The 26375-nt window shown below is 41.1% G+C and overlaps 2 protein-coding genes across 5 annotated transcripts in view; both read right to left on the minus strand.

Moving 5' to 3' along the window:
- The window catches only part of trap1 (TNF receptor-associated protein 1), a 13733-nt gene extending 4810 nt beyond the window's left edge, over positions 1 to 8923 (minus strand). Inside the window, exons 1-15 of the mRNA XM_015391217.1 lie at positions 8717 to 8923; positions 6151 to 6324; positions 5966 to 6048; positions 5742 to 5882; positions 5219 to 5290; positions 4965 to 5125; positions 4761 to 4870; positions 4607 to 4680; positions 3441 to 3596; positions 3116 to 3236; positions 2076 to 2145; positions 1317 to 1464; positions 1047 to 1232; positions 830 to 968; positions 670 to 755 (exon numbers count right to left, since the gene is read on the minus strand). Coding sequence (XP_015246703.1) covers positions 670 to 755; positions 830 to 968; positions 1047 to 1232; positions 1317 to 1464; positions 2076 to 2145; positions 3116 to 3236; positions 3441 to 3596; positions 4607 to 4680; positions 4761 to 4870; positions 4965 to 5125; positions 5219 to 5290; positions 5742 to 5882; positions 5966 to 6048; positions 6151 to 6324; positions 8717 to 8825 — 1830 coding nt within the window. The 5' untranslated portion in view covers positions 8826 to 8923. The remainder of the gene's footprint in view (positions 1 to 669; positions 756 to 829; positions 969 to 1046; positions 1233 to 1316; positions 1465 to 2075; positions 2146 to 3115; positions 3237 to 3440; positions 3597 to 4606; positions 4681 to 4760; positions 4871 to 4964; positions 5126 to 5218; positions 5291 to 5741; positions 5883 to 5965; positions 6049 to 6150; positions 6325 to 8716) is intronic.
- A 1395-nt stretch (positions 8924 to 10318) lies between these two features.
- The window catches only part of crebbp (CREB binding protein), a 43305-nt gene continuing 27248 nt past the window's right edge, over positions 10319 to 26375 (minus strand). The window contains exons 6-31 of one of the 4 annotated variants that reach the window (XM_015391209.1): positions 25698 to 25934; positions 25504 to 25603; positions 25247 to 25384; positions 25052 to 25169; positions 24770 to 24941; positions 24603 to 24665; positions 24199 to 24320; positions 23436 to 23624; positions 22956 to 23300; positions 22630 to 22809; positions 22372 to 22540; positions 20712 to 20830; positions 20380 to 20619; positions 19189 to 19277; positions 18174 to 18254; positions 17995 to 18051; positions 17823 to 17900; positions 16903 to 16970; positions 16665 to 16815; positions 16428 to 16574; positions 16219 to 16332; positions 15969 to 16134; positions 14738 to 14905; positions 14453 to 14614; positions 14061 to 14342; positions 10319 to 13512 (exon numbers count right to left, since the gene is read on the minus strand). In XM_015391209.1, the coding sequence (XP_015246695.1) occupies positions 11272 to 13512; positions 14061 to 14342; positions 14453 to 14614; positions 14738 to 14905; positions 15969 to 16134; positions 16219 to 16332; positions 16428 to 16574; positions 16665 to 16815; positions 16903 to 16970; positions 17823 to 17900; positions 17995 to 18051; positions 18174 to 18254; positions 19189 to 19277; positions 20380 to 20619; positions 20712 to 20830; positions 22372 to 22540; positions 22630 to 22809; positions 22956 to 23300; positions 23436 to 23624; positions 24199 to 24320; positions 24603 to 24665; positions 24770 to 24941; positions 25052 to 25169; positions 25247 to 25384; positions 25504 to 25603; positions 25698 to 25934 (5996 nt within the window). In that variant the 3' untranslated portion in view covers positions 10319 to 11271. Of the gene's footprint in view, positions 13513 to 14060; positions 14343 to 14452; positions 14615 to 14737; positions 14906 to 15968; positions 16135 to 16218; positions 16333 to 16427; positions 16575 to 16664; positions 16816 to 16902; positions 16971 to 17822; positions 17901 to 17994; positions 18052 to 18173; positions 18285 to 19188; positions 19278 to 20379; positions 20620 to 20711; positions 20831 to 22371; positions 22544 to 22629; positions 22810 to 22955; positions 23301 to 23435; positions 23625 to 24198; positions 24321 to 24602; positions 24666 to 24769; positions 24942 to 25051; positions 25170 to 25246; positions 25385 to 25503; positions 25604 to 25697; positions 25935 to 26375 lie in introns of all 4 variants that reach the window. The other 3 variants (XM_015391207.1, XM_015391206.1, XM_015391208.1) reach the window with 3 other exon arrangements.

The following is a 26375-nucleotide window of genomic DNA, read 5'->3' on the forward strand; positions in this document are numbered from 1 at the left end:
GAGCAAGATAATGTAGCAGTCAAGGTTCTAACCTCTCCCATGTAATCATCTATAGTAAGACATGAAAATCCAATTAAACTGACTCAGCTTCAGCTATTTTATAGATAACATTCAGGAGTCATTGAAAAGATGTTCAACTGCACCAGAGAGTTCACAGCTAATCAGATCACTGAAGCCATTGTGTTAAAAAACTGTTCAACAGATTGTGAAACTAGAAGGTTTGAGAGGAACCAAGATCTTTATGGAAGAAATGTAAACAAACAAGCAACTGCTCAGCAGTAACAGAGCATTTCATACCTACAGTGTGAAGGCAACTTCACACACTGGGACTAAAAAGCTGCGCAGAAAACCACTGAATAGTGGAGGGTCATCATGTCTGTGTTCTTCTTCTCGCATAGGAGCATATTTTACAGTTTCTATCATCCAGTTAATGATTCATCGGTTACTAAATTAACTAATTTATTACAATCATGTTAATAGTTTTAGCTCCAAATCAAAGCTGATGAAATATTAGCAATGTTTGGACTCCTTTAAAATGGCAAGCTTCTTTGTGTTGCTCCAATATGATGGAAATCAGATGGATTTAGTTTGTGTTTCTAACATGAGAAAGTGTGAAAAGGCTTTAGGAGTTGAAAGTCGGTGGATTTTTGGAAGTTCTCCTTCAGTTACCTTAATGTTGGTGACCCTGGGACCCAAAGCGTTCCTCATCCAGGCCATCAGGTCATCGGCCTGCTCCTGTGTCAGCCGCTCCGATGCTGCAGCAGAGAACAAAGCTCGGTTACAGCTGAGCCACAGACGGCTGGCGGTTCTACCTGGAGGCGGAGCCAACCTGGCGTGCTGTCCTCGAACTTCTCCTCCTTGTAGTGATCCACCACGATATCCGTCTCCACTGAGATCAGCTTCTTCTTGTCAAACTCCCGCAGGTGAAGCAGGGTCAGCTCATCAAACTGCTCGTAGCAGAACAGGACCTGCAAACAAAAACGACTCTTAGTTTAGCTCCTCGCCTCGTTAGAACGTCCCCAGCCCGGTTTCACCCAGACGTTGACCTCCATATCCTTCTTTTTCATGGCCTCAAAATAAGGCGAGTGCTCTGCCAGATGTCGGTTAGGAGCACACAGGTAATAGATGTTACGCGTGCCGGCCTTCATGCGGGATCCATACTCCATCAGGTTAGTCTGCTGGCCGGCCGGCAAAGCTGACGACTCAAACCTCAGCAGCTTTGCGATGTCCTCCTGCATAACGACGACAGGGGCTGCAGGTGAGAACTACGCTAGCAGACAAAGTGACCACTAAAAAAAAAAAGATGAAAGTAGCACCTTTACGTCCTGTTCCTGGGTGGTAACAATGCCCTCCCTCATGAAGAGCCCATAGTCCTCAAAGAACTTGTTGTATTTCTCTGGATCCTTCTTGCTTTGGTCCAGGAGGAAGCGAATCACTCGCTGCTGCAGAACATTTCGAAGCTTCCTGCAGGAGGGGATCCACATCACCACACAAACACATTACCATTACTCAAAACTTTTATCTGGTCTAAATTTCCAAAGCTGTCAGCTTTTTTAAGACATTTTTTTAAAGCCTAAAGACAAAAATGTTCCAATAAAGATACTATTAGCAGAGGCCAGAGAGAACTGGATACATGGAGCAACAGATGCATGGATGGATAATCAAATCTAATCATTTAGCAAATATAAACATTCCTGAAAACTCCAGGTTTCAGTTTTCACAGTCATCCACAACTGGAAGATGATATAAAATGAAGATTTCTCCTCTGGATTTTTACAATTTGCAGCAAGAGCAGCAGCATTAATTAAAAAAAAAAATTAACAAAGAGCAAAACAAAAGAAAAAAGCTAATTTAAACAAGAATTTGAGGAGCAGTCTGGTTTTTAGAAACATGCAAACATTTCAGATCAAGGAATAAAAAAAAAAAAAAAAACAAGATAAGAATAGAAGCAAAGTTTCAGGATCTAAAAATAAATCTACATAAAGGGTGTGTTTTATTTAACATGCGCCAAACGTATAAAGAAAGTGATAATGAACCAAAGTCAGAAATTAAAGGGAAAAAATACTTCTGTGCACCTGATGAGGGCGCTCTCTTGTAGCAGTTCTCTGCTCAGGTTTAGAGGGATGTCCTCGCTGTCCACCACACCTAGAACCATGAATACAGACAGTTACATCAACACTAAAGACTGATTTATACTTTGAAACCAGGTCATCTGCGTAGGGGTCGCAGTGAACACAGATACGTCCCCGCCCCCTCTGAAGACTCTATGGTACACCTCTCGCAAACTGTAGGACACCACAGCCAGGAGGCATCTGATTGGTCAAATCTACATCCGCTCTACTCATGCGTATTTCCTGTTTGGTACCTTACCGACTTCTTTTGTCTGTATGACCACCATTGTGGAAAAGATTCGTGAAGATTCGTGAAAAGCGAGATGCGCGAGAATGCTGGGACCCTTTTTCCACCTGGATCCCTGCTCTTTTTCGTCCTCATGTCCCTCCGTTGTCCCTCCATTTCCTCACCGCCTAGGTCATAGCTAGACCCACGGCTATTTCGTTATTTTCCCCTTTTGCGTAGTGGCGTGGAATAACATAGCTCAGACCACGCTTCAATATTGAACATAATCAAAAATATCTGCGTCAAGCTCACTGCGACACACTGCTGCGGGAGGATAACCCGCCCTTTAGGCTGCAACTAAACATTACTTATCATATTGATTATTAATCTGTTGATGCGCTCTTTGATCTATTGATTAATAATCTGACATAAAAAGGTTACTATTTACTAAATTAAACCAGGTGAAATTAAAACTTTTCCACTTGAGTTCTGGATGGAAAAAATTGACAGACGAAAATTTTTTTTCTAAACTCAAATGCAAAATTTTGATATTTTTACAATCTTGGCATAATTACAGCTCTAAATAGGTCACTCTTTCAGCCTAATGCATGCTGTAGTCTTTATACTCCAGTTAACTATTAATCGATCAATTGGTTGATGATTATTTCAATAATCTATTAATCCTTATTAATCCAATTGTTTCAGCCCTAATGGACCGGGCTTCCTGTTGAGACGTCTGTGATGTGACTGATTGATAAGAGTCTGGAAGGTCGCTGACCTCGAAGGAAGCGCAGCCACTTGGGCAGGATGTCTGTGGCTTTGGTCTGGATCAGGACCTTCCTGCTGTACAGAGCCACGCTGGAGCCCATCTCTCTGCTCACATCGAACATGCTCGGTTTCTGTCAAAGGGAAACAAGCTCTTCTTCAGACAGAAAATAAAGGATTGCTATCTATTTTTTAATCATCATTAAAAAAAAAGGTCCTCAAAATATGTCTATGTTACATTTATTTAAACATTTCCCTCATCAGCTCTGAAACTGGATCTTTTCATCTTTCTTCTGATTTCTCAACTGAAACAAATAGTTCCCACAAACACTGCTCACCGCTTCGGGGACGTAAAAGATGCTGCGGATGTTGAGCGGGGCGTCTGCGCGGTAGTGCAGCGTGTAGCGCGGCCGATCGTAGGCCTGTGCGACGTAGCGGTAGAACTCCTCGTGCTGCCAGTCGCTGATCTCTTTAGGCTCCATCATCCACAAAGCCTGGAGGAGAGAAGACAAAAAAAAAAAAAAAACATTTATTTTAAAAGACATGTTTGAGGAAAAATGACAACAAAGGAACACAGAGTCTTTTTTCCTTTCTTAAAAGCCTGAGTTAGACTTCTTCATACATAAATATTTATTTTTGTTGCCAAACAGCTCAAAAAGTATTTAGATTGTTCATCTTTACAAACTGACTGGGTCGTCATGGTTGCAGGTTGTTGAGGTGCGGTCTTCAGGAGGTCAGGGCATGGAAGGCTTGTTTAGAAGAGGGCTGGATGAGGAGTTTTCTGGTTCATGCCGTCTTCCTAATCTCAAAGGAATTTTCCTCCAAATAGTAAAAATATGCTCTGGGGGGCTAATATTTTTTTTATTTTAAAATCTAGCATAATAGAGGACCTTTAAGCATGGAGGAGGCAGCATCATGCTAAGGGTTCATCTCATTGCCACCCATGTATTACACCAAGTGGGTGGAAGACCTCCAAATTCTGAAACTTGACCTCAATTGAACAGCTTTATGATTCAAATGTGGGAACGATGGGATGTTCCAATAACACAATAAACCCTAAGGCACACCTGAAGGGTTTTGCAGTGAATAAAACAGGAGATATCAAGTTTTTGAAATGGTCCTGATCTCAGTCCGATGGAAAACATATATTTGTATTGGAAGAATTTAACAATATAAATAACTGTAGATAACATTTTGATAAATAATCAATAAATAATCAAATATACCAGCAGTTTGCTCATTGTTTCATAAATTATTCATAAAATTCAGACATCAGACCAAAAACAAATGGCGGTACATGTTTTTATTTGAACCTGTGTGTAAACCTGTGCAGCAGTTTTGTTTAATTACTGCATTTTGATTCAACCTTATCACCTGAAAAATCCAGGAAGTTCAGAAGCTTCATTAAAAAACTGATAATAATAATAATAGACACCCTTAAGGTGGCAGACTGTATTAAGTTCTTCAATAAAGCTGTGAAAATGATAGAAGAGCTGGAGCTCACCTGCAGAGTGTTGAGCCTGCGGCCGTTCAGGAAGATGGGGAAACTGACAAAGTTGCTGTACTTTGTCACAACCTCTGAAAGAGATTCATCAGTTAAGAAGCTGTTAGACTTATTTCAAAAACTCTAATCAGTCCAGATGCAGCTCCGGTTTCACCTTTTACTCGGTCCTCAGAGGAAAACTCCTTACAGTCGTCTTTGAGATGCAGCACGATTTTTGTTCCCTGCTGAACGCCGCTCGCTTCAGCGATCTCGAAGAGCCCAGAGCTAAATGAGGAAAAACGGCCATGAGTAAATTTGAAGTTTGAACTTTTCGCTGTTATGAAGAAAAACAGAACTAATGCAGCTTCAGGGCTCTCACCCATCAGAGGACCACTTATATCCGGGGGCATCGGGCTCAGCGGAGCGAGAGAAGACGTCCACCCGGTCTGCCACCATGAAGGCAGAGTAGAAACCTACCCCGAACTGACCAATGATGGTGCTGCTGGCCTCTGCCTGGTTCTGCAGAGCATCTAAAAATGCCTGTAAAAAAAGAAGGGATAAAAATAATTTAGATTCCAATTCACTGACATGTTTCCATTAAACGGTTGATTAATGATCCCACAGCGCTTTAACCTTGGATCCAGAGCGGGCGATGGTTCCCAGGTTGGCCACCAGCTCCTCCTCGTTCATACCAACTCCTGTATCCTGTTGCAGAGATGGGGAGCATGTCACTAAAACATCCATCAGAGCAGCGTGCAGTATCACACACCGCCACCAGGTGGCAGACCATTTTCCAAATCACCTTTGAGAGGACTCAACTGCAATGTGTGCATTTTCTGAATTAAAAAAAAATGATGAATTTTATAAATATATACAAATATAATATGTATCAATGGTAAGTAACAATTTGGAACCTGATCAAAAAGTCCTTTAGTAACCATTTTGGTTTCAATCAGCCACAAGTATAAACTCCAGCTGCTCATCTAGTGTCAGACTGAAGGTGATCAGGGTTTCCAATCAAGATTTAATCTATTAAAACAGTAAAAACCTTGAGATAAATTTATTATTCTAATCAGTAACAACAGATCTCACAAAAATAAACTAAAACACAGTTCCAAAGTGATCAAAATAACTCAACAGACATAAGTGCGGGTACCTGAATGGTGAAGGTTCCTTTAGCACCATCTGTCTGCAGGTGGATTTCCATCGGAGCCGTTTCCCCGCCCGCTGTGATCATTTTGTGCCGCAGCTTTTCCAGAGCGTCGCTCCCGTTAGAGATCAGCTCCCGGATGAAAACCTGATGTGAACAAAGTCATTCAGGAAACCGGTACGGAGGAACACAGATGCAGAAAACCTCTCAAATCGCACACAACTTCTTACTTCTTTCTCAGAGTACAAAGACCTGGCAACGATGTCCAGAAGTTTCTTTGTTTCAGCCTGAAACTCATGTTTAGATGAACTGCCTAAACAAAATAATAATAATAAAATGAATTATTGAAAGAGTGGGGGAAAAAAATTATAAGCATTTATAGTTAAAGCAGCAGAGAGAATAAGTGTCCAGGTACCTTCCACAGACTCTGTGTCAGTGATGATGTTGTGTAAAGGTTCCTCCTCTGGCTCTTTTTCCACCTCCTGGGTGCTGTAGTAAGCCTGCCGACTGAAGCCTGGAGAGAAACACTGAGGCCTCCACACAGTGGGCCGCCTGCTCCACCTCTGCTGCTGCTGACTAACTGGAGGATCTGATGACAGGAGGAGATTATTAAAACTGTTTCACTGTTTTAATGCATGTATTTAGGAGAATAAATAAGACATTTTACAGCATACTGCTAATGATTTAATAAAACCTTTTCCGTTTGAAGGCAAAACTGTAATACATATATGTAAAAATAAAAAAAGACATTTTTAAAGCTTAAATCAGATTACTTAAACCTAAAACTTAAAGCTAAACCTGACAGAGGAAAAAAATTCTACTTCTTGGAAAACTGTTTTTGTAGTGTGTCTCTGAGTGGAAAGTACTGGATTTTTTTTAGCAGCATTTAGTTCAAATTTCTTAAACCAGAAGTTTTAAAAATCTGTGTGAACAATCCTGAAGATTTTATGAATAGATTGTTGATGTGCCAATAAAGTGTGGCTGTTGGTATCGTTTGAGTAATAGGAGATGACAGGAGAAAAGGAGCACAAGCAACAAACGAATGGAGAAGAAAAGCCAATTGGACTGATGATGGAGTGGGAGTTTTAACAGAAACCACCTTGAACTGACATATCATACCAACAGCAGGGCTGCACAGAATCAGGAAATTCTGCAATGGCAGAAGTGCCTCTTCTGTGATTGCGATAAAACAATAAAACACCAGCAGATCGTCCAAATGGAGAGCAAAGTTTGAATTCTAGACAACAGAGAAAAAAAAACAATTCTACTATATACCAATAAATGTTTTGTAAAAGATTCATTAGATTAATTCACTTAAACCAAGGAAAAAGTAAAATCCATAAATACAATTTTAATTTATGTGAAAGTCTATAACATAATGATTTATGTTACTATTATTCATGTATTGACAAAATGTATGTTATATAATTATTACAATTAAAGGAACACTTTAAACCCATAAATTGGGTTCACTAATTCTGCAGTTTTTGTTAGTTCTATTTCTAAAGTTAGGCTCTCTCTGCTTTTTTCTCATCATAGTAGCTTCATCTGGTCAGTTCCTGTTTGCTTGTGACACCATCCTGGAGAGAAATATTAGCTGGATGTTCTCTGCTCTTCATCCTCTGACATGGGAGTTGGCTCAGAGCTCGTCTGCCTGGCTGTGTGTTTCCTGGACGGGGCCGCCTATTACAGTTACTTTTTGTATCTCTGCTTCTGTCTCCTTGAACCCCAGTCGGCCTCGGCAGATAGCCGTTCACACTGAGCCTGGTTCTCCTGGAGGTTTCTTCCTGTTAAAAGGGAGTTTTTCCCTCTCCACTGTCACTACAAGCATGCTTTGAGTGAGGGATTGCCTTTTAGTCAATGAGTCAATGCAATCAACTGGTTTTCCTTAGATAGAAAACTTTGAATCAATTGACTGTATGATCTGGTTGAACTGTAAAGTGCCTTGAGATTACATATGTTGTGAATTGGCGCTATATAGATAAACTAAATTAAAGAGAAATCAGCCCAAATCCCTTGTTGTTTATTCAAAACGGCTTAGAGAGAAAAATAAAGCCATTCTACACAAAAAGTAAAAAATATATATATATATTTTGAACTTCTTAGCAATAACTGTAAAATGTTAGGATTCTTTTTTTTTTTTTATTCTGAGTTTTTTTTTTTACATAGTTTATCAGTTTTCTGACGGATGACCTTTTAATAGAAAAAACAAAAATGTCATTGTTGTAGATATTAGGATGTTCTGCTTTTCCCAGAATGTGGAGGAAAGTTGGAAAAGGAGCAGTAATCTTGTAATCCTTAAAGATACTGAAATAATCCTCATAGCCCATGCACTTTTTCTTCCACTAACCCGAAATCTTTTTCCTTCATTTAATGCATTCTTATTAGTCAGTTTCATTATATTTAGCTTTTTTTGGTGGTTTACACTTTTATTTCCCCAATGACTGATTTTCCAGTATGCAAAATTTCTGCATCAAAAATGCCTTTTTTTTGTGCTTAATATGTTCATATTTTGTTTTGTCATTTGCTGCAAACATGTTCTTCTACAGTGTCGCTGTCAAAAACAAACATTTGAGACAAGTAGATTTTTCTCTAATAAACATTGACATTCATATATGTATTTTTTAATTTGTTATTTGATCTTTCTAGAAGCTCACTCAGGACAGATCAAGTGTTTTATTCTGCCTTTGCTTTGATGTAAAAAAAAAAAAAGAAAAAAAAAAAAGAAAATCAAATATCTAACCTTGTAAGATGGTAAATGCATGTACTTATATAGCGCCTTTATTCAAGTCAGGAGACTTGACCAAAGCGCTTTACACTACATTCATTCACCCATTCACACACACACTGATGGTGGCAAGCTACCTTGTAGCCACAGCTGCCCTGGGGCTCACTGACAGAAGATGAAGGTTGCAAAGTAAAAACAGTTTAGTTGATGCACCGAGGCTAAAAGCTAACGGTTCTGACGTAACATCACGTACCTCCAGAGAATTTGAGGCTACTAAGTCCTCGTGTGCAAGAATTTAACTTCAAACTGGTCCTGTGAGAAGAACCGAGGACGAACCGAGCCAGCCCAAGACAGCGGGACATGATGGACAAACCTGCAGGGGGACCAAATGCGGAGTAGGTCACCAGACAGAGGGACGGACACACGCCGACCGGTGAGGACCGAAGATTGCGCTGCGCTTAAAGATGACATCATCAGAGTGTCTGAAAATCTGCCTGATGAGAATTGGAAAAAAATACATATTTTATTTAAAACAATTATATTTTATAGTTTGAGTAGTAGACGTTCAATTTTAAAGGATACCGCTCCAGTTGGGCCCCTAAATTCTAGACTGGAATACAAAAACAGCGAATGTTTGGATTTCACAAAACAAAATCTGCCTTTACAGACCGTACAAATCCAGTTTCGTCGGCCAACTTTTACATAAAACTGTACAAAATCAGTTTATTTGTGACCCTAAGATGGGACTGTCCAATACTCACATGTTCTTGTGTCAACGGCCTATTTAGGCTTGACCCAGGTAAAGGTAAAATAATGGACCACCTTAAGTCTTTGTACTGCGAAATGTCTTTGCGAAAATATTTTATTTCCCGTTGGCAGATTCGACCGTAAATAAATCATAAATCTCAGCTTTCTAAAAGCTCACTTATGCCGCTTTTATTCTACATCTTCACTTTCTCCTTACTAAGACTATGAAGGAAGATCCATGAGCAGAATACTGAAATGTATTTAATTAGCCACTGAGTTAATGTGAATAGCTCAGTTAGATAGAAATAATTGTTTCCAGGTCCAAAGATGCAAGACTAAAGATCATCACACCACACTGTAAAAGATCAAGGGCTTTCCAATAATAACCTGGTATTGTTAGACTTGTTTTTGCACTAACTTAAAGGTTAATAACTATAACTTTTTTTTAATACACCACAAAATAAGGGGGAAATAATCGTGCATGCTTAAATTTACTTGTGTTTTGATTATTGCAATGAACCTTAATCTATTTAAAAATGCATCAGACAGCTGCAGCTCACCTTAAATGTTTCTTCATAGTCCAGACCCGTTTGCAAAAGGACATACAGTATGCAAATTTATTGATAATGTTTTATGAACCACTGAATGGTTTTAGAACTGATAACTTTTCAGGGTTGGTGGTCAGCGACTTGCTGACAGGTTGCCAGGACCAGATCCTCAGCTTTGGAACCAACAGTACTTTATCTGCTCATTTTATATCTAAAAATTTGTTTGAAATGAACATATTTCTTTTTATGTAGTGCTTTAAATACTACCTTTAATGTTTTTCTCTCTTAATCTAGTATAAACGTTTTACCTGAACCAGTGGAGACATTTAAGGATTCTGAGACTACTTGGATATACAAGTATCTGTTTCCACAGGAAGAGCCAAAGTGCTGCAGAGAAAGTAGGATGTTTGGGTTTTACATCTGGTCCAGTTGGATTAGTGGAAGCCAATAGATGAATGGGACAAGAACAGGGATGTCTAATTGACAATCAGCATCGTCCCATAATGCACTTTGATGGTTAGTTTAGTATTTGGTTGTCATAGGTTAGAGACAGATTCTGTGGCACACAGGTTTATTTAACAATAAGGTATATAAGTACGAAATGAGCCATTTGAACCAGTTTATACAGTGAATTCATTCTCATTTTCTGCATATTTACAGTACTGTCTAGCTGCTTGATTTACATTAGAGAATAGTTCCTCATCAATTCAAGTTTAATGAGAGAGAAAAATGCTGCACAAAAACTCTCCGAACACTAATCAGCAGTCAAAGAATTACATATTTCCCACCACAGGCAAAACAGGTTCAGTACTTATTGACAATTTCTTTAGAATAAAGAACAGACAAAAGCAAAGTTTGAAAATCTGCAAGACAATCGCTGGGATGGGGCCAGGTAAAAAGAACATTCTGGCACCTGTGAACATGAACGAGTTTTAACACAAGCTTCTCTTCCACCAGCATGTTGTGTTTGTGTGTGCAATAGGTATCCTAGATCTATACAAATACGTTAATCTCCTTTAAACTCTGCAAACAGGAAAGAAATTAAGGCTTTCCTAAAGGCAGTCCTTTTGAAAAAACAAAACAAAAAGAATAATAATAAAATGGCATATTAGAATAAATTAGCCAGGAACAGGAAAACTGAGAAACTGGCGAAAAAATTCACAGACAACTTTACAGACTTCGCAACACAAATACAATATTTATCTGCAAAGGTACAAAATAGGATGTTTTTTTTTTTTTAAGTGTTTTTTTAAAAATTCAATTGCAAATCATAACAGAAAAATAAAATAAACCAACAAAGACCAGGGCAAATTCTTGCAATGCTGGCCGGAACCAAAAATATATTCTTTGTCTTTGTTTTCTTTTCAACAGCAATTATTAAATCACTCTGTTTAGAGAAAAAGGAGTCTGTGGTATAAGGAAAGTTCACAGTCCATAGGCCTCCTAAGACTTTTTTTTAAATCAGTAAATAGAAAAAAAAATCTGGAGCAGAGCTTTCTTCTGTCTCAAAATGCTACAATCCTTCAACAAACTTCTCTAGCGTGTCTCCTGTGGTATCGCCCACCATGTTCATGTCATTGCTCAGCCCTCCTCGGTTTGGCGTGTTCAGCTGTGGGAGCATTGCGCTCTGCTCAGGAGTTCCCATGTGTCCCTGGTCCATAGGGCCAGACATGGGACCGAGGCTGGGGTGAGGGGAGCTGGAGTGGAGAGCCCCATGCTGTGGCGAAGGCTGAGGTTGTATCCGCGGCGAGGAACCGGAATGAGGGGGTTGCTGTGAAGGTGGGCGTGGTGACTGCACTGGAGCCGGGGAACGAACCTGGTTGCCCAGGGTGTTTGCCATGGCCTGGCCCTGGAGGTGAGCTCCTGTCTGGCCTTGGCCTTGCAGCAAATTAGGTTGCGGACTCATGGAGTTCCCCTGCGCCGGAGAACCCATCTGCTGCTTCATTTGATGCTGAATCATACGCTGCCTGAGCTGGTTCGGGATCCCGTCCATCCCCATGCCAGGCTGGCCCATCTGTGACATGGAAGGGACTGACCCCATAGGACCTTGGCCTCCTTGCATAGCCATTTGCTGATGCGCTCGGAGCTGGGAGTAGTTTGGAGCCCCTTGCTGCTGTGGGGGGAACTGCCCGTGGCCCTGAGGCAAGCCTCCCTGCTGCTGCATTTGTTGCATCCTAAGCAGCTGCTGTCTGTGGTACTGGGGGCTGCCGTTTTGAGCGGGATTCATCATCTGGCCTTGAGGACCCATAGGTGCCATTCCCTGGGGCCCCACCGGCTGAGGTGGCTGCTGTTGAGGAGCCATCCCCGGGCGCTGCATTGGGTTCATAGCTGCCATGGCCTGCATCCCTGGCTGTGGACCCAGCATGACCTGTGTGTTCTGCTGCTGGACCTGCTGCTGCTGCGGCGCCTGGCTGGCCTGGTACTTGGCTGCTCTCTGTTTAATGAAAGCAGCCATGAGGTGGGGATTAGATTTGAGGATGGCCAGGACCTGCTGCTGTTGCTGCGGAGAGCTCGGAGACTTAAGGGTGTGCAGTAATTCCTGCACGGCACTTGGAGTAATATTTCCAGGCATTCCTCGGGGCATGTTTTGCTGCTGTGGTGTCATTCCCTGCTGGGAGGGCCCCTGGGGAGGCATGACCCCGGGCATCTGAAGACCCGACGGCTGCGCCATCATGGGTCTCTGCATGAGCGGGGACTGCTGGGACATTGGGGTTCCTTGAGTCGGCTGAGGGGCCATGGGGCGTTGCTGAGGAGGGACCAGAGGCTGATGGCCTTGGGGATTCTGCATCCCAGCGCCCCACTGGCCCTGCGGTACAGACTGCATCACCTGGGGTCCCCGAGGGCCCTGCATTATCTGCATTTGGCTCGGCATGGGGTTCATAATGCGTTGCGGATTCATAGACATCCCGTTGGTGGCATAATTGGGCTGTTGTTGCCTCACCTTAGCTGCCATCTCAATCTGCTGTGCCACCTTCATTGCCGCCAGCAGTTGGTGCTGCTGCGGTGGCTGCTGCTGCTGTGGAGGAGGAGCCTGCTGCTGATGTGGCATGTTGGGCATAGGAGACAGCTGCTGATGAAGGGGGGAGGACTGCGGTCCCGGTTTACCCTGCGGCACTGGAGTCGTCGGCTGACTGCTGCGGCCATTGCTGGGGAACCCTTGGCCCATGTTGGCAGGGTTTGGTGGTTGCTGTTGCTGGGGGTGGCTGGGCATGGGCTGCGGAGTCTGGGGTGTACTAGGCTGCTGCACAGAGTTGGGGGTTTCAGGGGCAGCTGAGGTAGGTGGAGATGGCATTGGCATACCTCTTCCAGCCATGGTGGCCATTCGGCGGCGCATCAGATGAGCCTGCTGTAGCCGGTGCTGCAGCTGCTGCTGACGAAGCTTCTGCTTGATGTTGAGGCAGAATGGAACGGGACACTTGTTCTCCTGACAGTGCTTGGCGTGGTAACAACATAATGCAATCAGCTGCTTGCAAACAGGACATCCACCATTGGTCTTGCGCTTGCAGCCCTTAGTGTGCTGAACCACCCTCTTCATCTTCTGGCAGGATGCAAGCGAGCAGTTGGCGTTCCTGCACTGGCATGCATGGACCAGGGACTGGATGCAGCGCTGGATGCTGAGACGACGACTCTCCTGAGGACTCTTTGAGGCCTCGCCGCTCTGGCTGTTGCTGTCATCGTCAATACCCAGACCCCACTTCACCATTTGGTGTTCATGGCCCTTAGTGTTGTAGCAGTTAATGCACAGGTCATAGTCCTGATGACACAAGGAAAGATGTTTTAAGTGAGGTAGAGATTTGAGCTTTCATCCCATCACTAGGCCATTTAAAATTTCTGGCATTTTAACCAAACACTTTATATAATTTTATTGGGATTTTATCCGGCAGACCAACAGATAGCGAACCATAACACTGAAATGATGAAATGCTTTCCTAATGTTCATTCATTGCATAAAAATCTGTCCCTCTGTAGGGTAGCTAGCTAAGTCGGCATCTTTGACACAGGGGGTCCGGGTTGAGTCAGGAAAGGTAAACCTCTAGCATGCCAGCTGTAACGAGCTGCTGCGGCGGCCCCTGAAGAAAGGAGCACCCAAATGGACCCATTTGAATTTGGTTAGTTCAGAGGAAAATTGGATCTACTGATGTTATTCTAAGGTATCAGAGTTTACAAAGCTGATTCCATTTTATGTTTTTTTCTTCCATCTCATTGTTCTGCTGGTCTATCATATAAAATCCCGGTACGACAAAAGATGGTCTAAGAATTCTTACTCATGAAACGCTTTGTAAAGGTGAATTAAAGTCTTACCTCACAAACAGTGCAGTGCCAACGAGTCTCCACGTGATGCTTGCACTCGTTGCACGTGTAGACGAAGCGGTCCTGGCCCTGGTTGTGCAGCTCCACCAGCATGCACATGGAGCTCCACTTACATCTCCTCAGCGAACTGAACTCCCAGTGCTTGTCTCTGGCCAACGTCAGAAAGGCATCACGCCCATCCATGAGGTCACAGGTCAGCAGTGGGTCAGGGTCCATTATGGGTGGGAGGGTGTTGATGACTGGCCCAGAATGGAGGTGGATAACAAAGAAGACCTGGAGGGAAAACCGCTACATCAGCATCTAATAACAACCTACTACAGCTGATAGGCTGAGTCATTGTTTGGATCATATTTAGGTCACAAGTAGAACTGAAGGTTTCCCACCTCCTTATGTTTCTCCATGGTGGCGTAGAGTTTTTGAGACAGATCATTGGCTACATTTGGCATTCCAGGCTTCTTCTTATTGGCTCGGCTGACGCTGCTCTTGTTCTTATTGGTTTTCTTATTATTCTTCTTCTTGGCATTCTTGCTGTCTGCCTGGACTCCCTTGAAGGGTAAACGTAAACATTTAGAGAAGCAGAATTATGCTTAAAAGCTGAACTATGATTAAAGGGTAAACTGCTGGTTTGATGTTGAGCCTTTCTTTAAAACAAAGATCATGAGCCATACCTCTGTTGTCTCAGAGGAGGCCGTGTTCTCCTCCTTCTTCCTCTCCTCCTCCTCCTGCTCCAGCTCTTTAATGCTCTCCTCAAGCACATTCGGCCAAAAGTCGCCCTCAAAGTACGGCAACTCGTTGGCACTGGTGAGCCTGTCTTCTGTCGCCTGCTTGAAGATATCCTGGACAAAAACAAACTCTTATTAAACATTTAAAAGGCAAAATTATCAACTCTAACAATGTGTTTAGATTTGTTAATCTTTCATTACTCTCATATTTGTACTTTGATTAATTATTTTAACTGAAATTAATTTAGAGGATCCCAGCAGATGATCTGCTGGGATAAAAATTTCGCCCACACTTAGAAAATGATCTAGAAATAAGTAAAAACTTCTTAGATCAAGTGTGTTGACTTTTAATTTGAGTAGGTAAATAAGATGATCCTTCAATGGAATTAGTATTTTTCGGCTAATTAAATAATATGCACCTTAAATAAGAGAATGCAAATGTTTTTTTTCTTACTTTGAATGTAAAAAGTCCTGTTAAATTGAAAAAGGGTCTCACTTACCTCCTAAATTCAAGAAAAAAGGCACTTATTTTTAGAAAAACTGACTTTTTTTAAGATGTCAATTTTCATTTGCAGTGCATTTATTAGCAGTCATTGGTAAATTAAATTCTTACAAATATTTTAAAAATAATCCAATTTCCTATTGACAGGGAATAGGCCTGTTTGCTGCAGTAAAAGTCTAAAGCAGTTTATTTTCCATCACAGTGATTTAGTTATTTTAGTAAAAGCTGGAGAAAAAGCTGCAGCGACCTGAAAATGTATTTTCTCGCCAATTTGTAGATTTGACTGTTCTTCTGTATTTTGGCTCGATTTATCTCTATTTTGGTGTGACATTTTTCCCAGATGATTGTATTTATTTTGTCTATATGTATTTTTTATGGTTCTGCTTAGTATTTTATGCCTCATATTATACAGCACTTTGACGCTTGTCTGAGAAAGGTGCTATATAAATAAACATTACCTGAATGTTTAACTCTGGACCCAAAACGGAAGCAACATAGAAATAATGCTTAATAAAATTTTTTACAAAAATGTTTATGAAAACTTAGGGGAAAAAATAACTGAAGAACTTAATATTTAAGCCCTTCCTAGAAAAATTTAAATACATCTTTTTTTAAATCATTGTTGTATAAAATATAATGTGTCAACATAAAGATCTTTATATTCCTTGTTCTTACTTTGTAATCATGTATGATCCTCTCTGCAAAAGCCTTGTCAAGCATCTTCCTGTACCACTCCTGCAGCCGTTTGGGCTTAGGGATCTTCTGGTCCGGAGGGTGGCAGTGGAAAATATAATCATCTCCTTCGCTTGGGGGGCATGCCCAGATGTGACCCATCACATATCTGCTCAGAAAATCACACTATGAGCCACTTGGCGACTAGAGGAGCCATCAACCCACAGATTTGACATAATAAAATTAGTCCTACCCAAGTTTCTTCACATATTCCAGGTAACCTATCAGGATCTCATGGTACACTGCAGTCCTCAGACCACGCGGCTTGAAGAAGTGAACACTGTCGAGGTATGATATGTAAACCCGTCTGAAAGATAGAAACGAGGCAAAGCGTTACAAAAAACTAAATTACAACAAAAGGATAAGAGAACTTTTGAGATTTTCTTTCAGCTTTAACGTCACCTTGTGTTTGGAAAGGGGCAATCTGAGCCATACTCCTGAACATGCATGCCGAAGAAACAAACGTCCACGCCGTCGATTTCCTCAAACGCAAAAAGTGCTTTGGTTCTGTAAGGGAAGCTCGCCACCATCTCACCTGAGTCTACAAACCTGCAGGTGCAAAGAGGAAAACCTTAGCTACAACAAACCACGCTTTGAGGTGAAGTGTAAGGCATAGATCCCAGGTCTAAACCATCTTACCTAGACTTCATGCCAGGCTTAACATCAACAGTTTTGTCAGAGCTGGCAACAACTCGCACAAACACTTCACCAGCTTCTGGGTGGTTCTGCCTTTTCAAGTACTTGTTTACTCTGTCCTCGATGTAGGTCCCCAGCCTTGTAGTTTGCAGCCCTGATAAAATAAAAAACATGGCTTTAAAACTGAATTTAGATTAAAGCCGTTCATCTAGATGAAAATTCTTTTAGCATTTTTACGTACGTTTTGCGGAGAACTTGTTTTCCTTTCTAGTTTTTCCAGTCTTTCTCAGGCAGTTGTCACAAACAAAGCTGGGGAGAAATAAAAAAAAAAAAAATGCAACAGTCAATCTGTAATCTGCCATTTTAGCATCATCTCCAACCAATGTCCAGGTCTCAGCTTAACAGGCTCAGTTAAAAACTCATAATTTACTGTGGGGGTGGTGTATTTATTGAAGCTCTAGCCTCAAATTCTGGTCTGCCTCTGAACAATTGTCTTTCGATATTTAGCTCGAAACATCTTCTTTAAAGCTTGCTTGCTTGCGAGGTTAGCATGGGCAAATTGCATCATTTTGAGCTTCCACGCGACGTCTGTTTAACTTAACGGACAGATCTATGCCTGAAAACAAGGCGAACGAGCAGAAGCTCCTGCTGGCGAGGCTTTGCAAATGTAAACATCTGAAGGCCACCTTTGATTTAGCTCATAATTATCACCACTGTCAACAGATTGTGGAAAAATGTTTAGGAAAGAAATTATGCTTCTAGATGGCATGAAAGACTTTGAAAAAGTTATAAATGGCTGCGCTTTCTACTTCCTTGTGTTGTTCGCTTGTAGTTTGTGCTGAAGATGCCCCCGACTCCAGGGTGAGGGGGGCACAGCGTAATAAAGTATAAAAGCTGCAGACGCTGTGACGGGTGGATAATTTTTCCTGTATGTGCGTCAAACATAATGACCCCACAGCACGATACTGACACCACCATGTTTTGTTGAGGGGGGTTAATAGAGGTACAAGGTGTTTGAAAGTAAAATGGAGTTAGCACTAACCCTAATAATGCTACAATAACCTCTAAATACGAAAACATTCAAGTGGCATTGCTAATTTTCTGTTCTCATAAGAACAAATGTTGGTCATCTGAACTCTGGTGTTATGGATTAGGACTCACCCAGAGGGCCAAATGACGTCATAGTGCAGTACACAGATCTGATGCATTTTTCTTCCACAATCTTTACATTCAACAAACCTAAAAACAGACAGAAGTTTTGTTTTCACAATAAAATATCTCTGGAATCAATCAAATACTAGTGAGCTTTCTGTACTGCCTGCAGTAAACTCACGGTTCAGGGTCCAAAGTATCGTTTTTCTTCTTTTCAAACTGATCTTTAGATATTTTGCTGTGTGAAAAAGAAAAAAAAGATACAAGTATTAATGCTTACTCGTATAACTCAAGCCAAAGCAGAGAGTGTACAGCATGATCCCTGGCGAGTTTAAGAACAACCAGCTTTTGGCCACTTACGTCTGCGGTTGCGCTGGGTCATCGCCCAGGTTTACGCTGTTGCCCTGGATCTCGTTGAAGCACTTCTCGCAATAGTGATACCTGTCGGCAATAAGGCCATATTTGGGTGAACTACGGCCAGCACACACAGTAGCAGCACAGGCAAACCGGCGTACAGGTGGGAGAATGCGGATCGAATGGAGCACACGGCAACAACCACGGACCAAGCATGGGTGGATAGACGGACAGATGGATAAATGGACACATACATACACACACAAGCAGAGGTAAAGGTTAGTCACAACTGAATTTGTCATGATTCGGCCTTTCATTCAAACTGGAGCAATGATAAGGTGGGCAACATGCTAAAGCGGCTATAATGATCCACAGTGAATTTTACATTTAAACAGCATGCTGGTTGAACAGAAACATTTACATAGTAATAGTTAAAGACATGGCAGCATGCACCAGAGACGGTAAGAATGGATGCATGAGAGGGGGCGTGGTCAGATATGGCAATGATATATTTAAAACAAAACCAACATAACCATATCTGTATCCATTTCCAGTTCAATCAAACACCTGACATGTATACATACAAGCTTGACACTAATGGAACCATAATTAGCCATTTTGATCAATGTCTAAATCAGATGGAAATTTATTGGGATTAATGATTTACCTTTTCAATATTTGGGAAATAATTTTTTTCAAGATGTGAAACATTGAAGCATTTGCCACAGTGTAAAAAAAACTAGTTTGCAGAGGTGTAGTAGCACAAATAGACCAGAAGGGGGAGCTTTGGTGCGAGATCTATGTAAAAGCCAAACCTTTGACTTGAACACAGACTGATGAGGAACAATGTCTGCAACATGCTATTAATGAAACCATTTCATTCAGAGTCTCTGCCTTTTATAGGCATTGGATGGTTTAAAACAGCTTCTTAAATCTTTACAAAAGATCCAAGCAAAATCCTCTAAAGCACCCCCAACCTGTGTGATAACATCTTCCCCATCATTTTGAATATTTGCGTTACCTGTTCTGGTAGCTGTAGTAGGTGCTGTCCCTGGAGATGGTACACAACTGTTTGCCGTAGCAGCAAAGCGTCTGAGGCGAAAACTCATACTGTTGAATGAAAATAAAGAAATATCACCATCCACTCTGCTCTGAAAATAGTTAATCTGTTGACATTACAGACAACTACACAGTTTCAAATTAGCAATCCAGTATCTAAGTTTGCATCCATTTAATTACAAACTGAACAATTTAGAATCAATATCATTAATAATTATAAGTTCCAAAACTTGCAATGAATCCTTTAAGAATTGTGGGGCTATTGTTACAAGTAGAGAACTACACTTTTTGTAGAGAATTACACTTTTTCAACTAGCAAAACATTGATCTACAAAACTATTAGCAGTGCTGAGTAAGAGCAGAAATGTATTTTAGTATGAAAATAAAGCTCTAAGACTGAAATCATCATGTAGAAATGATTGAAAAAATAGGATCACCATATACTTCCTGATACATGTACCATTCTGTTATAGTGGATTTTCATTTCATTTTCTTAATAAAGCAAAACTGTTTGATTACGCTAACCAACATATCATTGAAATGTTCCTATTTTGGCCAGACTACAACTTCTGACCATTTCCATGGGGGACACCCTGCAGAAAAAACAGCACTTAACTGAAAAGTAGAGGGAAAACTATTATTAAATAAAAATATATATAGAGAAATCTAAAAAGTATGTGTTGCTGTAAGTCAGCCAGATTGGATGGAAATCTATTGTTAAATCCGTCTCAGATTCAAGCTACTCTGAAAACAGAACATACTATAATTTCTACTGTTCAGCTGTAGCTCTAGCTTAATGTTTAGGTGAGGTGATGAAAGGTGAACCTCTGTATCCTCTAACAGATTTCCTTCTATCAATAACAAGTATTTAGCGCCATTTATCTTTCTATCAACTCTGGCAAGGTTATCTGTCACTGTCAGAAAGGCATTCCACAGCATGATGCTGCCATATTTTCCTGTGGCAGAGACCTGCTTTTCAACATTCGACATGTTTGTGGCTCATCTAACCAAAAAATGTTGATGCACAATCTTTGCCTCATCTACTGCTTTTTTTTTTGTGACCACTTAGATTTACTCACTTTACAATGATTTAATTCAAGGGAAGAATCAGTAGTTCTACTACCTAAGCTGTATTTACATGTTACTGTCTCACCTTCCTGCCACAGCAGTAGCCCAGACCCTGCATGACAGGATCAATTTCTGCTTCAAACACCTCGGCCAGCTTGGTGCAGCACTTGTAGACACGTGATGTTTTACGGTTGTACAGCCAGGCGTTGTTGAACATGAGCCAGATGTCGTCCACATACTGCCATGGCTCCTGGTACTGACCCGTGTCTAGCTTACGTTTAATGGTGGACAAGTCGATGGGATTCTTCACTATATCAAAGTAGTCCTGCAGGAAGAGGTTGGGTTTCCGATTCTATTAAAGTTGGACGGTTTGGAATAAAAAGAAAACAAAAACCCAAAAGAACTGTGGGAACTTACAGGAATACCAAGCACCATGGGGTCTACAGGTTGTCTGAAGGGCAGGGACTCGGGATCTTGCCTGTAGAGGGCCTCCAGCGTAGGCATCAAGGCTTGTCTGAGCTCCTCTGGCTTGAAAACTAGATGAACAACAAGTGAAACTGAACATCAACTACTTCCTTTAGTTGGTCTAAAGCATTTCTGTGCAATGGTTTTCATGAGTGCTTAATTTGACATGCCAATCATCTAGGATCGGATCAAACTTCTAAAATGTCTTTAGAGCCGTTTCACAAATCCAAACCTATTTTTTTATCTGCTTACTGCTGTAGGATTTTCTTCAGGTTTGATCAGTGAAAATGTTCCAATCTTTATTTTTAAGTAAAGTAGTCCATATTCCTTAAAATATATAAACTACTCTTAATTCAAACTCTTCACCGTCCTATACTGCTGATCCCCAACTTGTTACTGTAGCAAACAGTTAAACTGTTGTTCATCTCACTCCCATCAGTCAGTAGGGTTCTAATGTTACGCTGCAAAAATAAAACATTAATAAAAAACATTTGCTTCCTTAAACCTAAAAGTGTGTTAATGCGTATCAGACAATCTGCTCTGCCACTAAGAAATTTATTTAATGTTATTAGTCTGGTTTCAGGTGGAAATGCATGGATTTAGGTTGCCTTCTTGCAGACGAACAGAGTGGATCCTGTCTGCATCCATTACCTTGGTGTGTTTTAGTTGTAGAAAAAATATAAATCTGAAGAACATTGAAAATAAAATATCGCTTTAACAGTTCACAATCTTTACTTGTAGGCAGGTGTTGGATTCTTCAGAGTCGTCCTGGCCTGATTTGCTGAATGGTCAGAAAGTGTTTTTTCTTTATCAGTCAGTGAAAATATTATACCTAAGCGTAACTAGGCTGCACTAATGAAAGTGGAAGCTGAATGACTGAGTGAAGAACACCATGTCAGCCATTTTTAGTAGCACTGAAAGAACAAATGAAGGCATTTGAAAGAAAACATTTTCAATGACATGTCTGTAGTTTATTCAGGGCACTAGAAAGCCAGACCTTCAGCAGACAAAGGAACAGCTGAACCTTTTTTTTTCCTTCTTCTTTTTACACCACAGCTAAAGTTTTACACATGTGGGTTTCCACCTCTGGAGGTCAGATCTACATAATCTAAGGAATAAATCCAAAAGGCTGTATATTGGTAATGCTACTCACTAAATTTAAAACATTTCATAAAAGAGTGTCAGTCTAACCAGAGCTTCCATATCCATACTGCCTTATATGCAGCATCCCAGACACGGAGCTCTTCTGCAGATTAGCAACATTGTTTGTCAAAAACACTGAAAAATAATAAAGTCCAGAAATGGGGGCTCAAATATTTTTAATCTAGAATCTAATTAAATGGGTTTCTGGATATGTGTTCCTCTTCATATTGAACTAAAATGCCATCTTATAACTATTGTAATAAATATCCTGTTTTCCATTCAATGCCCTCTCACTGTGCATGTGTATGAGATGGCTTTTGTTGCCAAAATTAAAAATGAATGATTGTCTGCGATAGGAAGGCTAAAAAAATATTTTCTTCCGTCTTCTGATGTATTATTTTAAGAATAATCATACAGAATCAGCAAAGGCAGGTCAACGAACAAACTAGAGTGGAATTAGTGGTCTTACTTTTCTTGCGATTTTGAGCAGTAGATGTGCTGTTGGATGCACTGTCCTCCTCTTCTTTGGGTTCTGCCTTCACCTCCGGCTTCTTGTCTTCAGTCTCCATTGGTTCCTGCTTTGGTTCTGCTGCATCTGTTTCTTCCTTCTTCACCAGGGGGGGTTTGGTTTCATCATCCTGCTGAGAAAAAGGAATCAAAAGCAACATTTATATTTGTAGCTGTGTTTAAAAAATAACTTTTTTTTAATGCAACATGCTGTGTATACCTCCATCTTTACATCATCTTGTTTCTTGCCAGGTTTGCTGTCCTCTTCCTCCTCCTCTTCTTTGACTTCAGATTTGACTTCAGAGCTGCTCGTGTCAGGCAGGGCCTGCTGGGAGCTCAGTTCAGCCACAGAGCCAGGGGTAGGTACTCTGTTATCGATACCAGCTGCAGCCTGCGATAACTTAAACGAGTCAAACAGAACTTATTAAATAAATATAAATTATGAGACACATTAAAAAAGCAAACATATGACCAGACAGGAGCTGGAATCTAAACCAGCATAGGTAGAAGCTTGTTTTTAGCACTCGGGAAGAACAAGGATCTCACCGGTGTACTAGGGTGCTGCGGCTGCACAGAGGTGGGCTGCTGCATCTGGCTGGGAGGTTCAGAGGGTGGCTGCATGGGGGTCAGAGGCTGGGAGGGGTCTGGAGGAGTGTTCATGGGTGCAGAAGGACGAGGAAGGCTACTTGGAATGTGGGTAGGGGTGGAGGAAGGTCCTGCTGTGGAGCCGGGGGTGGAAGGCTGGGGTGGCACCTGGGCCTGGGTGGGGGCATGTTGCTGCTGCTGGCTGACGTTGGGTGGAGGGGGGGTGCCGCGGTTGGGCTGGGTGGAGGGTCCAGAGGGAAGCTGGGGGCCCAGTGCATTCAGAGGGAGGTTAGAGGTTTGTTGTTGCTGGAAAAAGTGGGGCAAACTATTAGCCTGGTGAACTTTCATAAAGCAGACAGACGAAAAGGCTACAATCACAGAACAACCCAGACCAAAGAGGGTTTTTTCTAGTCTGTTTTACTAAATTAAAGATCATCTTACCTGTGCAACAGCAGCCTGTGGCATAGTCTGTCCCATACCTATATTCACATTCATGGCTCCACCTGCAGAACCAGGATACTGACCCTGCTGCAGGTACTGGCCTTGGGAGGCTGGCTGAGACAGCATGTTATTAGCATGATTACCCATCATGCCCTGGTTTGGAGGCATTCTTGATGGGGACATGCCCATCTGAACAAGAAGAAACACATCAGAACATTGAATTAAGTCAGTGCTCCAAACAAAAATAAAATGCTTTTCCCTGATTTCTCTTTATCTAGTCCAACATTCAAACAAACTTTAACATGTTTTATCACATTTGTTAGGTACTGTACACCTTTATGTGCATTTTAGGTTAAAAACTTTTAAAATAAATCGTCTAGAACTGCAGAAACAAAACTGAAACACAGAAAAAGATCCAACGTTTGGTGCAAGAAAAAAAATCCTAATTTGAGGATTAATCACTTTTTAGCAAGCAAAAATTTGTTCTTTTTAGATAAACAAAGCCTTTAATAATTGTACTATTAAACATAACATTACCAGAGGTGACAGTAACAGCTTAAAGTGTGAAGTGAAACCTCCTGTTCTAAAGCCTATAATATGATTATGCACATCACGTATCAAAGGGTTTCATATATCTACCCATGAATGTAAAAAACTAAAATCCTATAATGTATTCAAATGGTTGTAAATCGTAATTTTAACACCATGAGAGCAACAAAAATGCTTAGGGGGAAAAAAAAAAGAGAAAGGAAACAAATCTCACCACTGGAACAGAGTTCATGTTCATCTGCTGTGGATGGCTCATTGGGGAGGGAGCCCTCGCTCCCATGGGTGCCTGAGGCATCTGCGTGTTCTGCATCGCCATTGGGTTAAATTGATTGATTCCTGTGGGAACAAATTTATATACAATTACATACCTCTTCAGGGGAGTTGACGTAATTTAATAATTCGATGCCCTACTGAGGCTGGCACAGGTATTAAGCCACATGAATTAAAGAGACGATCAACAATCCAAGAGGCATTACAAGACAGCTTTTTACCGTTATGTTTGCACTTATGGTTTTGAAATCCATCACATACATGACAACAGAAGGGGTAAAAAAATAAGTTGTGTTTTTCTTTCTTTTTTTTCCCAAAATACCCCCTGCTAAGAGAGATGTGACATACCTTGATCCACCTGCATACGGTTCATCATTTGATTTGGCATGTTGGGCATTTGTGCAGGCCCATCTGCAAGAAGCCAGCATAGAACATGCGTAAATAAAGGTTGCTATCAAAAAATACAAACATGTGAGCGGTTTATAAAATAGGTCCTATGGGTGTTTGGTACGTACTTTGAGGTCGAACAGCCTGACCGGGGCCCATGCTGTTGGGCTGAGCCATACCAGGCTGCTGGGGCCCAGCCGTCCCCATCAGAGGCTGTTTCTGAAGCCGAGAGCGTCTCTTCTCCTCCAGCTCCTTTTGGATCTTGTAAATTTTTTCAGCCAGGAAATGGTAATACTCATCCTATTAAGAGGACAATTAAACCATGAGATCAGGAAAAGAGTTAAAAAAAAAAATCAATTATTGAATCGTTATGATACAAAAAACAACTAGGTGCATTAGGATTCTTTTACCCTGCTGTTTGCTGATTCATACATATCTCCCTCAACTTTGCGAGCATAAGCCACCAAGTTCTCCATCCGCCTGTCCTTCAGTGCAGCAGGGTCCGGAGTGGGAAATATGGCTTGTACTCTGCAGGGTTAAAAATTTGACTTATCTGCTGAACCATTTGGTTTGCAAATTGAAACATTCTTATATGTTAGACTTACAGTTTGTGCACCAGGTGGGTGCGGAGGTCCTGAGTCACGTGCTCATGCCAGGCCTTTCTTACCCCTGATGCAGAGAGAGGGGTGGCAGCAGGCAGGTTTCCCATTCCTTCTACTACTGATCCATCTGACAGCAGCTGACTGCAAGACAGATCACAGAATTTGTTTTCGGTTCAGACACATTTGATTAAAAAAAATAATAAAAATAAAAAAACATTTATATCAATGTTTGATTATGAAGAAATTCTAACAAGGCTTACTTGTTGAGCGTAGAGGGGAGAGAGGAGTCAGAGTGCAGGCCAGTCTGGTCTGAGGAATGGGCACCGAGGCCTCCTGCCATCTGGTTCATCTGGTTAGTGCCTAATAAACGCAGATTAACAAAGGTTTATCTACAAGCATCTACATGTGACTGGAAAGTTTGATTAAAAAAAAACTAAATGTTTTGATTTTATACCAAGTGGGTTCATATTTCGTAGCTGATGCCCCTGCGGGTTCTGCTGAGCTGGACCCTGACCCTGAACCTGAGCAGGGGACTGGTTTCCATATGGAAGGCCTAGAGCTGCATAGGCCCTCTGCATAGAGCTGGGGTCGATGTGAGTAGAAGCAGTGTTGATGGCTGTGGCACTAGGCTGGCCAGGTACGACTGTACTGATGGCATTCTGCAGGCTGGCTCCTGGAGAACTTAACATTGCTGGAGAGAAAAGGATGCACACTAAAGTTATTTTGGTAAAACCACATCTAAAAAATATATGAAATGAAAGTAAGTAGGCAAATTTTGCATCCTGCGATTTTATTGATCCATACATAATTTAAAAAAAAACTGTGCTGGTTATTACGGTCAAATTAGTTATGCATTGGGTCTTTTTTCTGCTTTTAATTGATAAAAAAAAGAAAAGTCAACACTGGTTAACGATTAATATTTTAACATTACTGGCAGAAAAACATAAAAACCACAAAACAAACTATATTAAAATGTTTTAATTGAATTCATAATACTAAGCCAAGAAATTATGTCTTCTGTCTGCAATTGCATCACAAACATCATTAAATTAAGTATTTTCCCACAAACGGAAAAAATAAAGTAGATATATATATATATATATATATATATATATATATATATATATATATA

This window comes from Cyprinodon variegatus, unplaced genomic scaffold (assembly GCF_000732505.1).
Source record: "Cyprinodon variegatus isolate N-32 unplaced genomic scaffold, C_variegatus-1.0 Scaffold529, whole genome shotgun sequence".
In the NCBI taxonomy this organism is placed as follows: Eukaryota; Metazoa; Chordata; class Actinopteri; order Cyprinodontiformes; family Cyprinodontidae; genus Cyprinodon; species Cyprinodon variegatus.